The sequence below is a fragment of the Odocoileus virginianus genome, chromosome 2 (assembly GCF_023699985.2).
Source record: "Odocoileus virginianus isolate 20LAN1187 ecotype Illinois chromosome 2, Ovbor_1.2, whole genome shotgun sequence".
Lineage (NCBI taxonomy): Eukaryota > Metazoa > Chordata > Mammalia > Artiodactyla > Cervidae > Odocoileus > Odocoileus virginianus.
In genome coordinates, this window is record NC_069675.1 from 47,190,326 (window position 1) to 47,206,342 (window position 16,017).

General features: G+C 53.6%; 2 protein-coding genes across 2 annotated transcripts in view; one reads left to right on the forward strand and one right to left on the reverse strand.

Moving 5' to 3' along the window:
- The window catches only part of CAPG (capping actin protein, gelsolin like), a 120,299-nt gene that overhangs the window by 70,477 nt on the left and 33,805 nt on the right, over window positions 1-16,017 (forward strand). The gene's annotated exons all lie outside the window — the stretch shown is intronic.
- On the reverse strand, window positions 6,272-13,738 carry SH2D6 (SH2 domain containing 6). The gene is made up of 17 exons (XM_020889489.2): window positions 13,730-13,738; window positions 13,429-13,454; window positions 13,002-13,036; window positions 12,242-12,312; window positions 12,016-12,148; window positions 11,330-11,439; window positions 10,475-10,535; window positions 10,009-10,031; window positions 9,550-9,610; window positions 9,095-9,173; window positions 8,905-8,935; window positions 8,747-8,771; window positions 8,490-8,567; window positions 8,261-8,316; window positions 7,919-8,002; window positions 7,612-7,770; window positions 6,272-6,849 (listed from the first exon to the last, which is right to left on the reverse strand). Exons 1-17 carry the CDS (start codon window positions 13,736-13,738, stop codon window positions 6,733-6,735), a joined length of 1,158 nt encoding a protein of 385 aa, XP_020745148.2. The 3' UTR covers window positions 6,272-6,732.

Genomic DNA, 16,017 nt, shown 5'->3' on the forward strand with positions numbered 1-16,017 from the left:
CGTGGGTGTCTGAAAACTAGACTTTCCTTAAATCCTTCTGCTCCCAACGCCCCTCTCTCTCCTCCATTAGATTTGCACAGTGGAGAAAGGAAACATCTGAGAAAACTTCAAAACATTTCCAAAATGATTTCAGCAGGAATTCCCTGGATGTCCAGTGGTTAGGACTCCATGATTTCACTGCGGGGGGGCCGGGTTCAATCCCTGGTCAGGGAACTAAGACCCTGCCAGCTGTGCAGCCAAAACAAAATAAATAAGAAATAGATAAACAAGGATTTTTTTTTTAATAGCTCAATATTTGCATGAAAGTGTTAGTTGCTCAGTTGTGTCTGACTCTTTGTGACCCCATGGACTATGGCCTCTGTCCATGGAATTCTCCAGACAAGAATACTGGAGTGGGTAGCCAGTATTACCAAGAGGAGGGGGATAGGAAACCCAGGTGGGCAGAGAGAACAATAATTATAATACCAATGATGCCTAAAGGTCACATGTGTATGTATGTGTGTGTTGAGGAAACAAGTCAGGGAGCCCCTGAAAGTGGAGCATGCAGTCAGGAATGCAACCAGGCTTGACCTATATTCACAGTTGAAAGTGAAGTAAAAGTGTTAGTTGCTCAGTTTCCAACTTTTTGTGATCTCATGGACATTAGCCCGCCAGGCTCCTCTGCCCGTGGAATTCTCCAGGCAAGAATACTGGAGTAAGTTGCTATTCCCTTCTCCAGAAGATCTTCCAAACCCAGGGATTGAACCCAGGTCTCCTGCATTTCAGGCAGATTCTTTATCATCTGAGCCACCAGGAAAGCCCATATTCACTGTTGGGACTGTTATTAGGTACCAATCATTTGACTCTAGTACACGTCAGGGTGTGTTAGGCTAAGTATACATTAGATAGATAGATAAAATTTCTTACTCTCACAACTCTAAAAAGTAGGTATTAACTGCCCCATTTTAAAAGTAAAGAGACCAAGGTTAAGGTCACACAGACATAAAGCAACTGAGCCTGATTCAAAGTTAGGTCCTTTAGCCCCCAAATCCCATGTTTTTTCCCAGGGATCAGACTGCCTCTTTATTTATTTATTTATGACCATGCTGCATGTCTTGAGGGATCTTAGTTCCCCAGGGACTGAACCCAGGCCCTCAGCAGTGAAAGCAGCAAGTCCTAGCCACTGGACCACCAGGGAATTCCCAGAGTGCCTCTTTAGAAACCAAAGTGAAAAAGCATGCTGGCGGGTTGCACAGAACACAGGCTGAGCCCCACAGTGTGGTCTTGTGTGGGAGCAGCCACACTTCCAGACCCTCCCCAGCTGCAAGCCTGCATGCCACACCCTGTGCCTATTGGCCCTTCCAGGCCACTAAAGACAGCAAAGCACTCTGGGTAATCCACAAACTTCGTCACCAAATGGCATTTCTCCAAGACTTGATCCCCCAGTTGGTGATCATGCTTAGAATTTTCTAGAGTCTAGTTCACTGGATGAGGGGAAGTGGAAAGGGGGTATTTGGAGGGTGACTGCCATGGTGAAAAACAAGGGGTGTCATCTCTCATCCGGATCACAGAAATATGTGCAGCCCCAAACTGTTCTCCCTGCATCTGTGCTGCCCTCAAACCCACTCAGCGCTTCACAGCTGAAGCGATCCTCCCAAAATACCATCCCTCCAGCACCCTCATCCCCCAGCTCAGAGCCTCAGTGGCTCCCCTTTGCTCACACTCATTACGGAGGACCCAGCTGCCACCACCTTCTCCAGATTTCTCTCTCACCACTTGGCAAGTTAAGAGACATAGAACAATTGGATAGCCATGAACTATATGTGGCTATCTGAATTTAAATTAATTAAACATTAATTACATTATAGGGAATTCCTTGGCAGTCCAGTGGTTAGGACTCTGTGCTGTCACTGCCATGGCCTCGGTTCAATCCCTGGTTGGGGAACTAAGATCCCACAAGCCACATGGCACAGCCACCACCACCCCCCCAAAAAAAAAACTTGAGAGAAAGTTAATTACACTATTGTTAAAAATTCAGCTCCTCGGTCACTGTCACATTTCAAGTGCTATTGTGGCTAATGGCTTCTGTAGTGGACAATGCAACTATAAAATATTTGTATCATCACAGAATGTTCTATTGGAAAACACTAGGTTAGATTTTCCTCTTACAAAGTAAGCCCTGACAAGGAACATTATGAGCTTCAGAGAGATCCAGAGTAGACTTGACCTATTCAGTGACTCTCTCAAGAAATATTTGGCACCTACTGTATCCCAGGTCCTGTATACACAATAGTGGGCAGTTGTGGCAGTTGGTCCTTTCCTGGGAGCGAAAAGGCACTTGCTTGCGATGTATTAGCTGCCCAAGCCCGGGTGGGGCAGCTAGGAAGGCTTCCTGGAGAAGGGGACATTTAAGCACACTCTGCAGTCTGAAGAGGCACCAGTGAGGCTGAGCTGCTCTCCAGATCATGTTCTTTTAGGCCCTCTGGATCTCTTGTCACAGATTGTCCCCACTGCCTGGACTGCTCCCTCCTCTTTTTCCTCAGGGAAGGAAGGAGTGAGACTAGTTCCCTCAACTGGGACCAAGTAGAGTCTCTCTTGAGCCACTAACTGCTGAGCTCTTTTCTGTGGCCTCTACTCTCCTCCCACAGGCCAAGTGCCTTCAGAGCTAGGTAAATTCAGGACTTGGTGAAAAACAACAACAACAACAAAACCAGGCACTAGGGTGGAGGACTCCTCCTGAGAAGTCAAACCTGCATATCTGGTGAGGGATGCAGGAGTCTGTATGTGTTGCCGAACTCAGGTTCAGCTGCTCACCACTCAGGAGCCAATAATTTGAGAGGCAAGTGTCAGTGAAAGGAAAGTTGCTTTAATCAGAGAAGCCGGCAATCTGGAGAGAAGGTGGACTTGTGTACTGACACCAGCTGTGAAGATTCTGCTCAGCCATACCAATTTTTAAAGGGAAAAATTGGTGGGAAGAATCTCAGTGAATCATCTAGACAGGAGGTTGGGTTCTCCATCATTCTCCATTGTGTACAGACTGGTGACTTTGTCTTCAGATGCTATCTTGCCTGCATGATCTGCCTGCAGGATTACTAAGTGGGTTATCAGGGGTATACAGCGACTCATTTTGTTTTTTCATTTATTTGGCTGCAATGGGTCTTAGTTGCAGCATGCAGGATGTAGTTCCCTGACCAGGGATGGAACCCTTACCCCCTGCATTGCCAGTGAGGAATCTTAAACACTGGACCACCATGGAGGTCCCCACAGAACTACTCATTTTTTAACTTCTTAATTTTTCATTCTTACTTTTTTCATTTAGGAAAAGAATCAACAGTTTAGACAAGGCTTGGGCTTCCCAGGTAGTGTGCTAGTGGTTAAGAACCCACCTGCCAATGCAGTAGACTTAAGAGGCACAGGTTCGGTGCCTGGAGGAAGAAATGGAAACTCACTCCAATATTCTTGCCTGGGAAATCCCATGGACAGAGAAGCCTGGCAGGACACGACTGAAGTGACTTGGCAAGTATGGAGTGCGTTCAGGAGAGCTAAGTCAGGAGTAAGTTTCAATTGCTTAGTGATCTCATTCTTATAATTGGGTTCTGTTAGAGAGGAACAGAAGTGGGCCAACAGGAAAGGGGTGAAAGAGCTTTCAATTCCCCACTGCCAAACATCATTTCATATCTTAGGGACTAGGGGGCAAAGATCCATCTTCTGTAACTTCTTTATGCTGACAATGGGCACAATATTTATTCTCAGAGTGGAAAATGTTAACATGGGTCTGTAGCCTGTCTTTGTTGACAATTTTAGTTGCCTGCTGACATATATGGTCAGAGTAAACTTCAGTCAGTTTGATGCCCACAAAGATATAGGTTATTTTGAGAGATGTATGTTAATCCCATTCTCGTGAGGCCAGTTCTTAGACCTGTGCTAGCCATGGATTCAGTACTGCTCAAGACGGAGCCGCTTATGTCATGGCTACAGTCTGTTCATTATGCAGTTAGGGTTTTTTTCTCTCTGTTGGCAGTTATAATATCTGTAAAACAACTCAGGAATGTGCATCAGACACTGAGTCTGTGACTCTATTGTCCTCATCAGTAACTGCTTGGTTTGGTCCAGGGAGAGGGGTGAGGGAAGGGTGGGGCCACTGCAGGGTTCTAATAGATTCCATTAGTATCCTGAGGCCCACTCTAAGGTGGGTCCCCACCCTCTCCTACCCTGAGTTCCTGCCTGAGTCAGCCTGGGTAAAGTGTAGGGAGCAGCCACTCCCATCCACAGTCTGGAGGGAGCCAGGGCTAGCTAACAGAGCAGAGGGAGGCTCACTTGGAGTCCTATTGTAACAGGAGGGAAAGGGGCAGGGCACAGCTTTTGAAAGAGTGACATAGCCCAAGGACATAACATAAACCGATTAGAATCAAATGGGACCAAGACGGCAGACAAGACTAGACCTTAATCCTCAATCAGCAAGTGAAATGACACACCCAGAGGTGCCATGACAGTTCCAAGGCACTGTCAAGACTAAGGAGTGGGCGGTGGCCCAAATCCTAGAAATCTCTGCCCCTTCCCAAAAATAGTTGGAATAATCCTCCCACTCATTAACATATGAAATGATGGCCACTTATACAAACTAACCGCACCCCATTTGCTGCTGCACCCCACCCCCCTTTGCCATGGCCTACACTCTGTGGAGTGTGCCTCTCTCTGTAGCTGAATAAATTCATTTCTCACCTGTCACTTTGTCTCTCACTGAATTCTTTCTGCCATGTGACATGAAGAACCGGAGCTTCATAGGTCCTAAAACCAGGTGCTGTGGGTTTTGGCTGGGTTAGAGTCCCAGCCATATGGGTTCAAGTCCCAAGCAGGGTTTTGTCTGGGTTCAAGTCCCAAGCAAGGTTTTGACTGGGTTTGAGTCCCAGCCACGTGAGTTCAAGTCCCCATCTGTGGTAAAAGGTTTCACTATTATCCCCCTGCTCTACTAGAGCCCAGCTGCTAGTCCCCTCCCCACATGGATGCGCAGCAGCACCCACCCCTACCTCAGCCTGCGCCCTCTGCCCATCCTGCTCCTCCTCCTGGTGCCCTGGGCAGAAATTACATCCGTGCCTGGTGAACACTGAAAGTGGCAATTCACTGACCCGGATTCACACGCGTGTTTCTGAGGGGAAAGCAGGGTCAGAGTGCAGCCCATTAGGCCCTGCACGGTCCTTATCTTCCACATGGTTCACCTCACTCAAACCTCCCAACCATGGGGCAACTGGTAGGGAGGATTATCTTCACCTCCGTTACAGGAATTAAGGGTGGGAGGGGAAATTTGCCAGAGCCAACTGTGGTGAAGGCAACAACACTTTCCTGGACGCCTAGCCTGGGCCCCCGTAGCGGCCACCCAGCCTCGTGTTTGCATTTCACCCGCGTGCCCTCCTTCACCACCTCCCCCTGGCTCCCGCCCCGGAGCCCCAGCCTTGGGGGGGCGGGGGGGCGGGGGGGACGGGAGATTGGGGATCAGGGGGTCCCCGCCCCGCCTGGGTGCGCAGGGTCAGTGGGCGCAGAGCTCGGGCTATGGCTAGGAGCAGGGGTCCGAGCCCTCCGTGCCAGCCAGAGCGCCGCTGGAGACCGCTGAGCCGCCTTTTGTTTCGCGGCTTCTGCGGAGTCACGGTCACATGCGCTTCCGGCACGGGGTGTTCCGGGCGCAGCGCCAGAGCCCGGGGACTTGCCCGCCCCTCGGCCCAGCCCGCGCGGGGCCGCCCTTCTTCGCTCTCGGGCCGCCGGCTTATCTCAGAGCCTGCATCCCTGGAGCCTCCCTCCCGGGGGCGTGCCTGTGGGCAGCTCAGCTCCGATGGCCTCTTGTGTTTGAACAACGCGTGGATCCTTCCATGGCGGCCTGGCGCGGTCCATACCCAGATGTTTCCTGGGGTCCGCCCGTCTGCCCCACCTCAGACAACACCCGGCACGCAAAATCGGGCGCATCCCTCCCCGATGGAACGCTAGGCCGTAAATGTGTGGTGGACAAGTACTGAGCTCTGTTCTCGTCATTTCATGGGGGTGGCCGAGCAGCACCGAGCCTTTCTCTTGCCCCATCCCTGACTCCCGCAAACAAAAAGAAACAAAACTCAGCCCACCCAGGGCGGCCGCCACAGACCATCTAAGGGCCAAAACCCCAGCCAGGGGGCAGAAAAGGGGCTGGCCCTTCGGCCGGCCACCACTGCTCTAGTACTCCCAGGCTCAGGCTGTGCCCTGGGACACTTGAGAACCCTGGCGCCTTACGGAGGAGGCCGTCTCTGCTTCGCTCAACAGAATTCAAGAATTCATTCAACAAATATTTATTGAAAGCAAAACTATGTGCAGTGCCATCAAGTCTCTCCCAGAGGCAACTCCCTGTTAAACCTCTTATAAAATGCCGGTGGATTCTCCTTGTGTTCAAGCAGGACTGCCCAGACTCTCCGGTGAGGTTCAGTTTCCCCCAGAAGGGCTTCATTCAGAGCAGCTTGGGAGGCCATGCCTGGGGGCCGGGAACAGGGGCCCTGCCTGTCCCCTGCTTCCCAATGGAGGGGGGAGTAGAGTAGCAGTGCCAGGCTTTGGGTGAGGATGGAGTGGGGACTTGGGGACACTTTCTGTCTCTGGGCCATCCTTCCCAGGGGCCTGGAGGGACTGGGACAAAGGATGGGGAGTCTGGAGGGGGGGTATGGAAAACTGGAAGAGGCGAGGGAGACAGCCCAAAGGGGCAAACTATGGGGCCAGAGGTGAGGCTGCACATGTGCTGTGGCGTCAGGGCTTGGTGGGGAAGAGCAGGCAGGTGAGCTGCCGGCTGCCACTCTGTCTGTCCAGGAGCGGTAAGGGATGCTGCGTGTAGTGCTGGACCATGGCGGCCACGGAGGAGAAGAGCTGGACAGGGAGAGGAGGGCATCAGTGAGGCCCCTGAGTCCTGTGCCAGGAGAAACTTCCTGAGGGAGCTGGGGGGCTCTGGCAAGGGTGCTTTTGGACATTTTTCTACATATTTTCCTTCCTGTTTGCCCCATGAAGCTCCACTGTATCCTGCTGCCCCATTCCAGGCCTTCCCTGTGATGGCACCAGTGAGCATTTCCCCAAACAACTCTGGGGCCTCTGCCCGGGAACTCAGGTATGGGGACCTGAGGAGTGACTGTCTCTGGTTCGCACCCTAGCAGATGCTGGGTGCAAAGTTGAGTTCTTGGTGCAGACAAGAATCTGGACTACCTGATCCCTGCCCTCTTCCCAGCTGGGTTCATACAGGTACAAATGCCCTGACCTGAGAGCCCTGGGCAGGCTGGGCCTTGCAGGAGGGGGCATCTCCTCCAGAGTAGAGTGGGCCTCTTCTCAAAGTGCAGGATTTGGGAAAGAGTTCAGACTTATGGCCAAGGATATTGATCACCCTTGGAGAGGATGAGATGGTTGGATGGCATCACCAACTCGATGGACATGAGTCTGAGCAAGCTCAGGGAGTTGGTGATAGACAGGAAAGCCAGGCATGCTGCAGTCCATAGGTTTGCAAAGAGTCAGACACAACTGAGCGACTGAACTGAACTGATTGATCACCCACTCCAGACAAAATGTGGGGTTTTCCCCAGGGAAATGCTCCTGGCTGGGCCCAGGGGCTGCTCTAATGAGCTTCACCACTTCAGCACCCACCTCTTCGTGGTTCCTGCCCTCCCGGCCCAGGGCATAGTGGCGCCCGTCAGCCAGCCGCCTGATGGGAATGTTGAAGACTCGGCCATGGAGAAGTACTGCCAGGGTGAAGGGCTGGGTGCCACGAGGGCCTGAGCTGGGGCGCACGGTGTAGGCTCCATCCTGGGGAGGAGCACCCACCCATCAGCCTCACCTTTCCAGCTGCAGCCCCGACTCCAATCCCTGCCCAGCTGCTCCCACCTGCCAGCCACAGCCCCTGAGCAGAAGGGGTTTCTGAGAAGGCCTCGGGGGTCTGCAGTGGGTGGCCCACCTTCTGGCGTCGGAGCAGGGCGCTCTCAGCAGCATGGCGGTCACAGTTCCCTGAGTACCAAGGCTGACCCAGCAGATTGCCTTCCTGTACACACACCCAGCAGATCAGTGATATGCCAGGGCACCAGATTGGGGATGGGGAGCAGAGAACACCCTGGCGGCGTGCAGTTATTTGTGTTCCTGTCGGTCTTCCCCAGGCTGAGTCCACGAAAGCTCAACAAAATATGTCCTGTCTAGAGCCGCGCACACACATCCAGCCCAAGAGGGCTGCTGGGTGTGGACCTGGGCTCTGCTCCTGAGGTCCTCCCCTCTGCCCCACAGCTCACTCGCAGCCCCTCCTCACCTGGGCAGTTGAGGTGCTCTGGGCGGCAGCTATAGAAGAAAGAGAGGTTCTTCTTTCTGCCGGAAGAAGCAGATTATAGCCCTGGGGCTGGCCAGGGATTAGACCAGGGAGGCTTTGGGCCCAGCTGCGAGGGTGGGGGAGGTCCCAGGAGGTGCGCAAAGGCTTGAAGGCCAAAGTGGGACAGCCAGTGCTTCACCCCTCCCCTCCTAGGGCTCCCGGTAGGACCCACCGGCTGGGCCACGCGTGACCTCCAAGTGAGGAGTGATGTTACGATACGGGCTGGGAGCTTCCTGATTCGGTACAGACCCTGAAAAATGCCCAGGGGGGTCCTCTCAGACCTGCTCTCAGCTGGAGTCAGAGCTGCAGGGACCCCCTCAACCAAGCAGGGTGCAGGGGGGCTGGGAGGCAGTCTGTGGCCTGCAGGGCTGTGGCTAGGGAGGGCCCGACGTGAGTGTCTGGGTCCATGCTGGCAACGCCTGTACTCACCTTCAGAGGTGGCCTTTGATGCTCCCTAGGACACAGAATGTTGAGTCAGGACTGCTCCTTTGGGTGGGAAGTCCCACTCTGAGCCTCCCTCTCCCCCTCACTCCCAGCTCACCTCCACGCCCCCCCGCCCCAACTCCACCCCAACCCCAGCCTCTTACATTCTGAGCTTCTTGGGGGGTTTTGGTGGGCCTGTGGGGAGCAAATTGGGAAACAAGGGCTCAGGGCCTTTACCGCCTTCAAAAGAAGACGTTCAGTGACCCCAGAGATCTCAGGGTCAAGGCTGGGGAAGCCTGGGTTGGCCATTCCACTCCCCCCCCTCTCACACACATACAAACTTGGGGCACTCACCTGGTCCCCACGGATATCCTTGGTAGGAGGACTGGGGCTGTCAGGACTGGGGAACTCAGAGTGTGAGTAAAGGCTGGGGCTAAAACAGCAGGGCTGAGCATCAAGCAGGGAACTCTGGGAGGCTGGGCGGGGCTGGAGGGCAGCTGCAGAGTCTTCTCTGCTTCTCTGCAGCCTGACCTTTGGGGAGTCTGTCCAACCAGGCAGCACACTGTCCTGGCCACAACTGGGAAGCCCCCACAGCCCCTGCTCTAAGGGGGTCCCCTCCTTGGCAGGTACAGTGTGGGTCACTCTAGACCAGAGGCATCTGTGCGTGTGTGTGTCTGAAGGCAGATATGTGTTGCTGGGGTACTGAGAGAGGATGGGGCAGACAATGGAGCCAGAAGACTGTGCTGTGCTGCTGGCGGGCAGCCGAGGGTCTCAGGGCAGGGCGGGCCAGGGTGGAGGGAGGGCTTCACCTGGACTGCGCTCACACTCCACATAGATGTCCTCATCGGGCTCCTTCGCAGGGCCTGGCACCTAAGATAGGGAGGGAGTATGGTACCCAGGGTTTGAGCAGTGAGTGGTAAGGAGGACAAAGCCATCACTTGGGGGAGCTATTGGTGCCTCACCCCCCCCCCCATCCCCCATCCTAAGTGGAATCCGAATGACTAAAAGTGCTCCTTTGCCCGGAAGAGGGCACCCATGAGCACCTCCTTCCCATCCTGGGCTCAGAGAGCCTGAGAGTCCAGGATGAGCTCTGGGCAGACACCTCCCCAGGACACTGGCTGATGCCCTGCCAGAGCCTCTGGCCAAAGGGGAAGGGTCCTGCTCCAGGCCTTTTCCCCTGGTTTTAGGGATGTTTCCTGGCCCTCCCACCCCACCCCACGACCACCAACAACTTCCTAACCACAGCCCTAGAGTGAGGGGCCACTCACCGCTCGGGCCGGTTCACCCAGTTCTGGTAGGAAAAGGAGAGATCCACCAGTCAGGAGCAGCAAGGAGAAAGGAATTCAGTGAAACTTAGGCTGGAAGAGCAGAGCTTCCTTGGAGCTTCTCGGAGGGGATCCTCAAAGCCAGCTTTGAAGTCCCAGGAGAAAGCCCTCTTCACCCCTAATCGCCTTACTTCATACCCCAGGGTGCCCCTCACGTGACCCAGAGACCTCAGAAGGTGCCCAAGGGGCTGAGGAGTCAGGGACTCTGAGTGAGGGCCTCAGCCTCCTCCCAAACTGCCTGCCCTAGGGGGATCAGCAGGTAAAAATGACGAACAACTAGGGGGATGCAATGACTGGGCAAAGCGTGAGGCCAGCTCCACTCTTCCCCCTAACCTCATGGAAGCCAGGATTCCCCTTCTCAGGGCAGGGAATGGGTGGGCCTTGGAACGAGACTGGCCATCTCTATTACCTCGCCTTCCAAAGGGCCAGCTCTGCTTCAGGGCCTCCAGTGGGCTCAGCGCTGCTTTGGGCTGTGGGCACAGTGTGGTGGTGTGAGAGAGAATGGGGTTCAGGGAGCAGCAGCATCAGCAGGGCAAGACTAGCAGGGTGGGCTGCAGAAGGACTGTGTATATCTGTGCAGCTTAAAAAAAAAATACCCAACTCTTCTGACCCCGTGGACTGGCCCACCAGGCTTCTCTGTCCATGGATTTCTCCAAGCAAAAATACTGGAGTGGGTTGCCATGCCCTCCTTCAGGGGATCTTCCCAACCCAGGAACTGAAGCCAGGCCTCCTGCATTGACAGGCAGATTCTTTCCCTATGGAGCTACCAGGAAAGCTCCTGCCCCAAAAAACTACAACACAAGCGTTAATGTGCAAAGGAGGTGGCTCTCCTCTTTGCCTCTCTTCTGTGGCTTTCTTTGTTGTGAACCTCTTTTTATTCCCATACAACATAGGATGAAAGTGGCAGCTCTCAAAGCCCACACCCGGGATCATGGAGGGATGACAGCTGGCAGTGACTGGCAGCTGAGCGAGGGCTTTCTTCACTCCACAGGCGGGGGTGGGGGTGGGGGGTCCTGAGGAGCCCTCAGCTTCGAGAGGTAGCAGAGCTTCAGCGCATCCACCCACCACTACTCCCCACTCCCAGCCCAGGAGAGAAGGCTGTCTTAGGTGATGCTGCTGGGGAGGGTGCAAGGACCAGACCAGGCAGGTGGGAGGAGCCACTCTCAACAGGGCCCTGGCTTCTGATGCAGCTAATTTTTCAGGGGCCTCTTGAATGCAGATGTGGGGGAATCTTGCATATGGGCTGCCTCTTAGATTTACTCACTGGAAAATGGTATGCTGGGGTGGGGCGGGCAGGGAGGCTGTGTACCATCTCCGGCTGGGGCTGTGGTGGTGGCAGTGGTGATGTGGGAGGGCCCAGGGGAACCGAGTGATCTGGAAAACACTCCAACATTGTGACTCCGTGGGCTCCTCCCACGTAGGTTCCTGTTTTCCTCTGGCCCCCTCACCCAGTCTCTATTCCTTCCTCCCTCCCTCCCTCCCCTCCCTTGCTCTCTGGCTTCCCGACTGCCCGTCACCATGGCAACTGGAGGCGGCCAGCTTCCCTTCCCCCACCTGACCGAGCTGGGCGCTGTGGGGGTGGGATGCCAGCAGCGACTGGGACTCTCCTGGCATCCCTACCCTGGCTCCAAGTTGTACAGGGATCTCGGAGGGGGGTCGCCAGGCCCCAGGGACCCTGGCAGGCCTCCTGCTTTCCCGCTGTTGCCGTGGTTACACTGCCCCTCCAGGCTTGTCACCCCTTCCCACTCATCCTTCCTCTCCCCTCCTCCCTCCCTTCCTCCATCCCTCTATGCCCAGCCAAGAGGCCTCAGTGACTGCCAGCTGAGACCTCCCCTCACTGCCCCAGGCCAAACAGAAGGGGACGAAGCAAAACCTGGGCCTTCTCCCCTTGTGGGGACCCTCCCGTTCTGCCTGATCCCTACCTCTCTGCCTCAACTTCCCAGCCCTCACCCAAGTACAAAGAGTCCTCCTCAGTGCCAGAAAGTTGGGCAGGGGCAAGGTGGCGGAACAGAGCCTCACAGGGGGGCAGCTCATATTTATCCTCCTCCTCTTCCTCCTCCTGTGGGGCTTCCAGGAAGGGATGCTGAGCACAGGAAGGATAGAAGGGATACAGGAGCAGTGGCAGCAGCCGCTACCTCCTCCCACCCACCAGCTCCGGCTCAGCAGCTGGACTTACCCTGTGTCTCCAGGTCCCTGGGACAGACAGAGGAGATGGGCAGGGTTCATCTTTTCTCCAAGCTTGGGAGTCTGAACAGGAGATTGGTGAGACTGGCCTCATCTCCTCCCCACCCAGCCCCTCTCTAGCATAAAGACTTGCTCTCTCTCCCAGATATAATAAACTATCTGCAGTTTTCCAGAGGCCTCAAAGGAACCATTCATGATGGGCTTTTCCAACACTGCAGTAGGACCAGTGAGGCATTTTGGAGATAAGGGGCTCTAACGGCCTGTTCCACCGATGCCTGTCCTCCACCCCATGCGTGCGTGCGTGCCAAGTCACTTCAGTTATGTCTGACTCCTTGTGACCCCCAAGGACTGTAGCCCACTAGGCTCTTCTGTCCATGGCAAGAATACTGGAGTGGGCTGCCATGCCCTCCTCTCCAGGAGATCTTCCCAATCCAGGAATGAAATCCATGCCTCTTACAACTCCAGCATTGGCAGGCAGGTTCTTTACCACTAGCGCCACCTGGGAAGCCTGCCAGTCCTCCACCCCATGCAGCTCTAATTGTGAACCAGACAGATGAAAGAGCTAGGCCCAGTAACTTAGAAGCGCTGAACTATAATGGGCAGGAGGAGGTATCCAGAACCCCCAGGAGAGACTCTGAAGGGACCTCTGCACATCCCAGGCTACAGTACATGGAGTCACCAAGAGTGAGACACAACTGAGTGCACACACATGCACACACTACACATCTGGGGCGGGGGGGGTGATCACTTACTTGCACATCTTGGAGGTGGAAGCGGTGGCCCCGACCTGCAATTGGACTCTAGTCAGCTCTGCCCAAGGGGCCCTGAGTTTGTGTCAGCCAGACCTCACACATCCCAGGAACATTCACAGACATGGCAGTGTGAATGGCGCCCCCTGGAGTTGTGCGACAGCAGCCTGGGACGAGTGAAGTGGGAGGAAGAGTCTGGGGGCAGAGCTTATACCCCTGGGTGCACTGCTTGAGGAATTGCTGCTCCAGGGAAGCTGGCAGCAGGGGAGCCCTTGTGTTCCCTGGGCAGTGGAGGCACATGAATGATCTCGCTGGTCATGGAAGGACCAGGCAGAATCAGCCCCACTCTAAGGATGGCTGTGCCCAGGAAAGGTGCAGTGAGGTAGAAACGAGAGGACTGTGGAGAAAAGAGAGGAGCCCGAGGACTCACCTGGCCTTTCTTCTGCTGAGCTTCTCCTGAAAAGGGTCAGGGAGGGGAGTAAAGGGGTGATCAGTACATCTAGGATGACTCTCAGTGTCCGGAGTCCTGGGCCCCCAGGGCGGGCAGGTCTGCATATCAGAGGCTACCCCAGAACCAAGTCTCACCATGGCTAGGGTGAAGGAGCTCTGCCTCCCCAGAGCCCAGGTTCTACCACAAATGGCCTGGGGACAGGGGCCCTATTGTTCCTATCATTTGCATCTCCCAAGCACCAGGAAGGAGGACCTGCTGTGGCCTCCAACCCCAGGCTAACTTCACCCATGTCACGCCCAGCCCTAGCTTCCCCCACCTCCCTTTCATGCCTCTCACAGCTGAATCTCTAGCCCCTCTGCCCCGCCCTCCCCTCAACGGGAGGAAGAACTCCCTCTTCAAAGCCCTGGCCCGCAACACTGGACCAAGGGCCCCCCAGTTTCCAGATCAATGTTCCCCTCCTCCTAGAGTTTGAAACTCCACTCAGGATCAGCCAGCCCACACCCTTTCCCAGTTCACAGAAGAAGGGCATTAGATCCAATTAAAAACAGGAGATGGGCTTTCCCTGGTGACTCAGTGGTAAAGAATCTACCTGCCAGTGCAGGAGACAATGGTTCAATCCCTGATCCGGGAAGATCCCACATGCAGCAGAACAACTAAGCCACATCTATTGAGCCTGTGGGAAGCCTAGGAAGCTCAAGCACCCTCAGGCCCATGCTCTGCAACAAGAGAAGCCACTGCAATGAGAAGCCCGTGCACAGCAACCAGAAAGTAGCCCCAGCTCTCCTCAACTAAAGAAAACCTGCACAGCAACGAAGACCCAGCACAGCCAAAAATATATAAATAAATAAAAATTAAAAAAAAAAAAACAGGAAACGATCCCTGCAGACACTCTTCTTAAATCCTTTGTGCCTGCTGTCTGGTGACTGGTGATTGATGATCAAGGAGATGAAAGTCACTGAAGCGCGCAGAAATACATAGTTGTATTTAGTTTGACCGCTTTCTTTTGATTTATTTATTAATTTATTTTTGGCTTTACTGGGTCTTCTGTGCTGTGCGTGCTTTTCTCTAGTTTTGGGGATTGGGGGCTACTCATTGCAGTGCTTTCTCTTGTTGCAGAGCTTGGGCTTTAGAGCGTGGGCTAAATAGTTGTGGCAGACTGGCTGAGTTGCTCCGTGGCATGTGGGATCTTCCCGGAACAGGGATTGAACCTGTGTCCCCTACATTGGCAGGCAAATTCTCAACCACTGATGGCCAGGGAAGTCTCCGATTCCTTTCTTGATGGATGTAGTTATTCATTCAATAGGTAGTTATTGAATGTCCACTATATACCAGGCACCATTCCAGGTGCTGAAGGTGCTGCAAGCAAGCTGAACAGGTAAGCATTACACACACATTTCCTCACTGGATTCTCACAATAGCCTCGTGATGTGGTTCCTAACTGTATCCCTGCTTTGCCGATGAGGAAAAGGAGTGTATTAGTCAGCTCAGGCTGCCATCAGAGAGTACCCCAGGCTGAGTGATTTAAACAACAGAAGTTTATTTCCTCACTGTTTTGGAGGCTAGAAGACCAAGGTCAAGGTGGCGTCAGGGTTGATTTCTGGCTAGAACTCTCTTGCTGGCTTGCAGACAGTCAGCTTCTTGCTGTGTCCTCACATGGCCTTTCTTCTGTGCATGCAGGGAGAGAGAGAATTCTGGAGAGAGAGGTTTCTTTTTTTAATGTGGAACATTTTAAAAGTCTTTATTGATATGTTACAGTATTGTTTCTGTTTTATCATTGTTCAGTCACTAAATCATGTCTGACTCTTTGCAACCTTGTAGACGGTAGCACACCAGGCTCCTCTGTTCTCCACTATGTCCCAGAGTTTGCTCAGATTCATGTCCATTGCGTCAGTGACGCTATGTAACCATCTCATCCTTACTACCCCCTTCTTTTATCTTCAATCTTTCCCAGCATCAGGGTCTTTTCCAATGAGTCGGCTCTTTGCATCCAGTGGCCAAAGTATTGGAGCTTCAGTCTCAGTATCAGTCCTTCCAATGAATATTCGGGACTGATTTCCTTTAGAATTGACTGGTTTTGATTTCCCTGCAGTCCAAGGAACTCACAAGAGTTTTCTCCAGCACCACAGTTAGAAAGCATCAATTCTTAGGCCCTCGGCCTTCTTTATGGACCAACTCTTACATCCGTACATGACTACAGGAAAAATCATAGCTTTGACTATATGGTTTCTGTTTTTTGTTTTTTGGTGGCAAGGCATGTGGGATCTTAGCTCCCCGACCAGGGATCGAACCTGCACCCCCTGCATTGGAAGGCAAAGTCCTAACCACTGGACCACCAGGGGAGTCCCTACAGAGAAATTTCTGATTTCTTCTAGTAAGGACACCAGCCCTATTGAACCAGGGCCCCATTCTTATGATCTCATTTACCCTTTTTTTTTAAAAATTTTCTCATTTGCCCTTAATTACCTCACTAAGGGCCCAGTCTCCAAATACAATCACATGTGGGGTTAAACCTTTGACATATGAATTTGGAGGGAGACACAATTCAGTCCAGAGCACTGAGACTCAGAA

What these genes read in the sequence shown, in the direction of transcription:
- SH2D6 (XM_020889489.2), bottom strand. An exon ending in CAGGGACCTGGAGACACAGG is followed by an intron (nt 12,149 to 12,241) that starts GTAAGTCCAGCT and finishes TCCTGTGCTCAG; the next exon opens with CATCCCTTCCTGGAAGCCCC. An exon ending in CTGGCCCTTTGGAAGGCGAG is followed by an intron (nt 10,032 to 10,474) that starts GTAATAGAGATG and finishes TTTTCCTACCAG; the next exon opens with AACTGGGTGAACCGGCCCGA.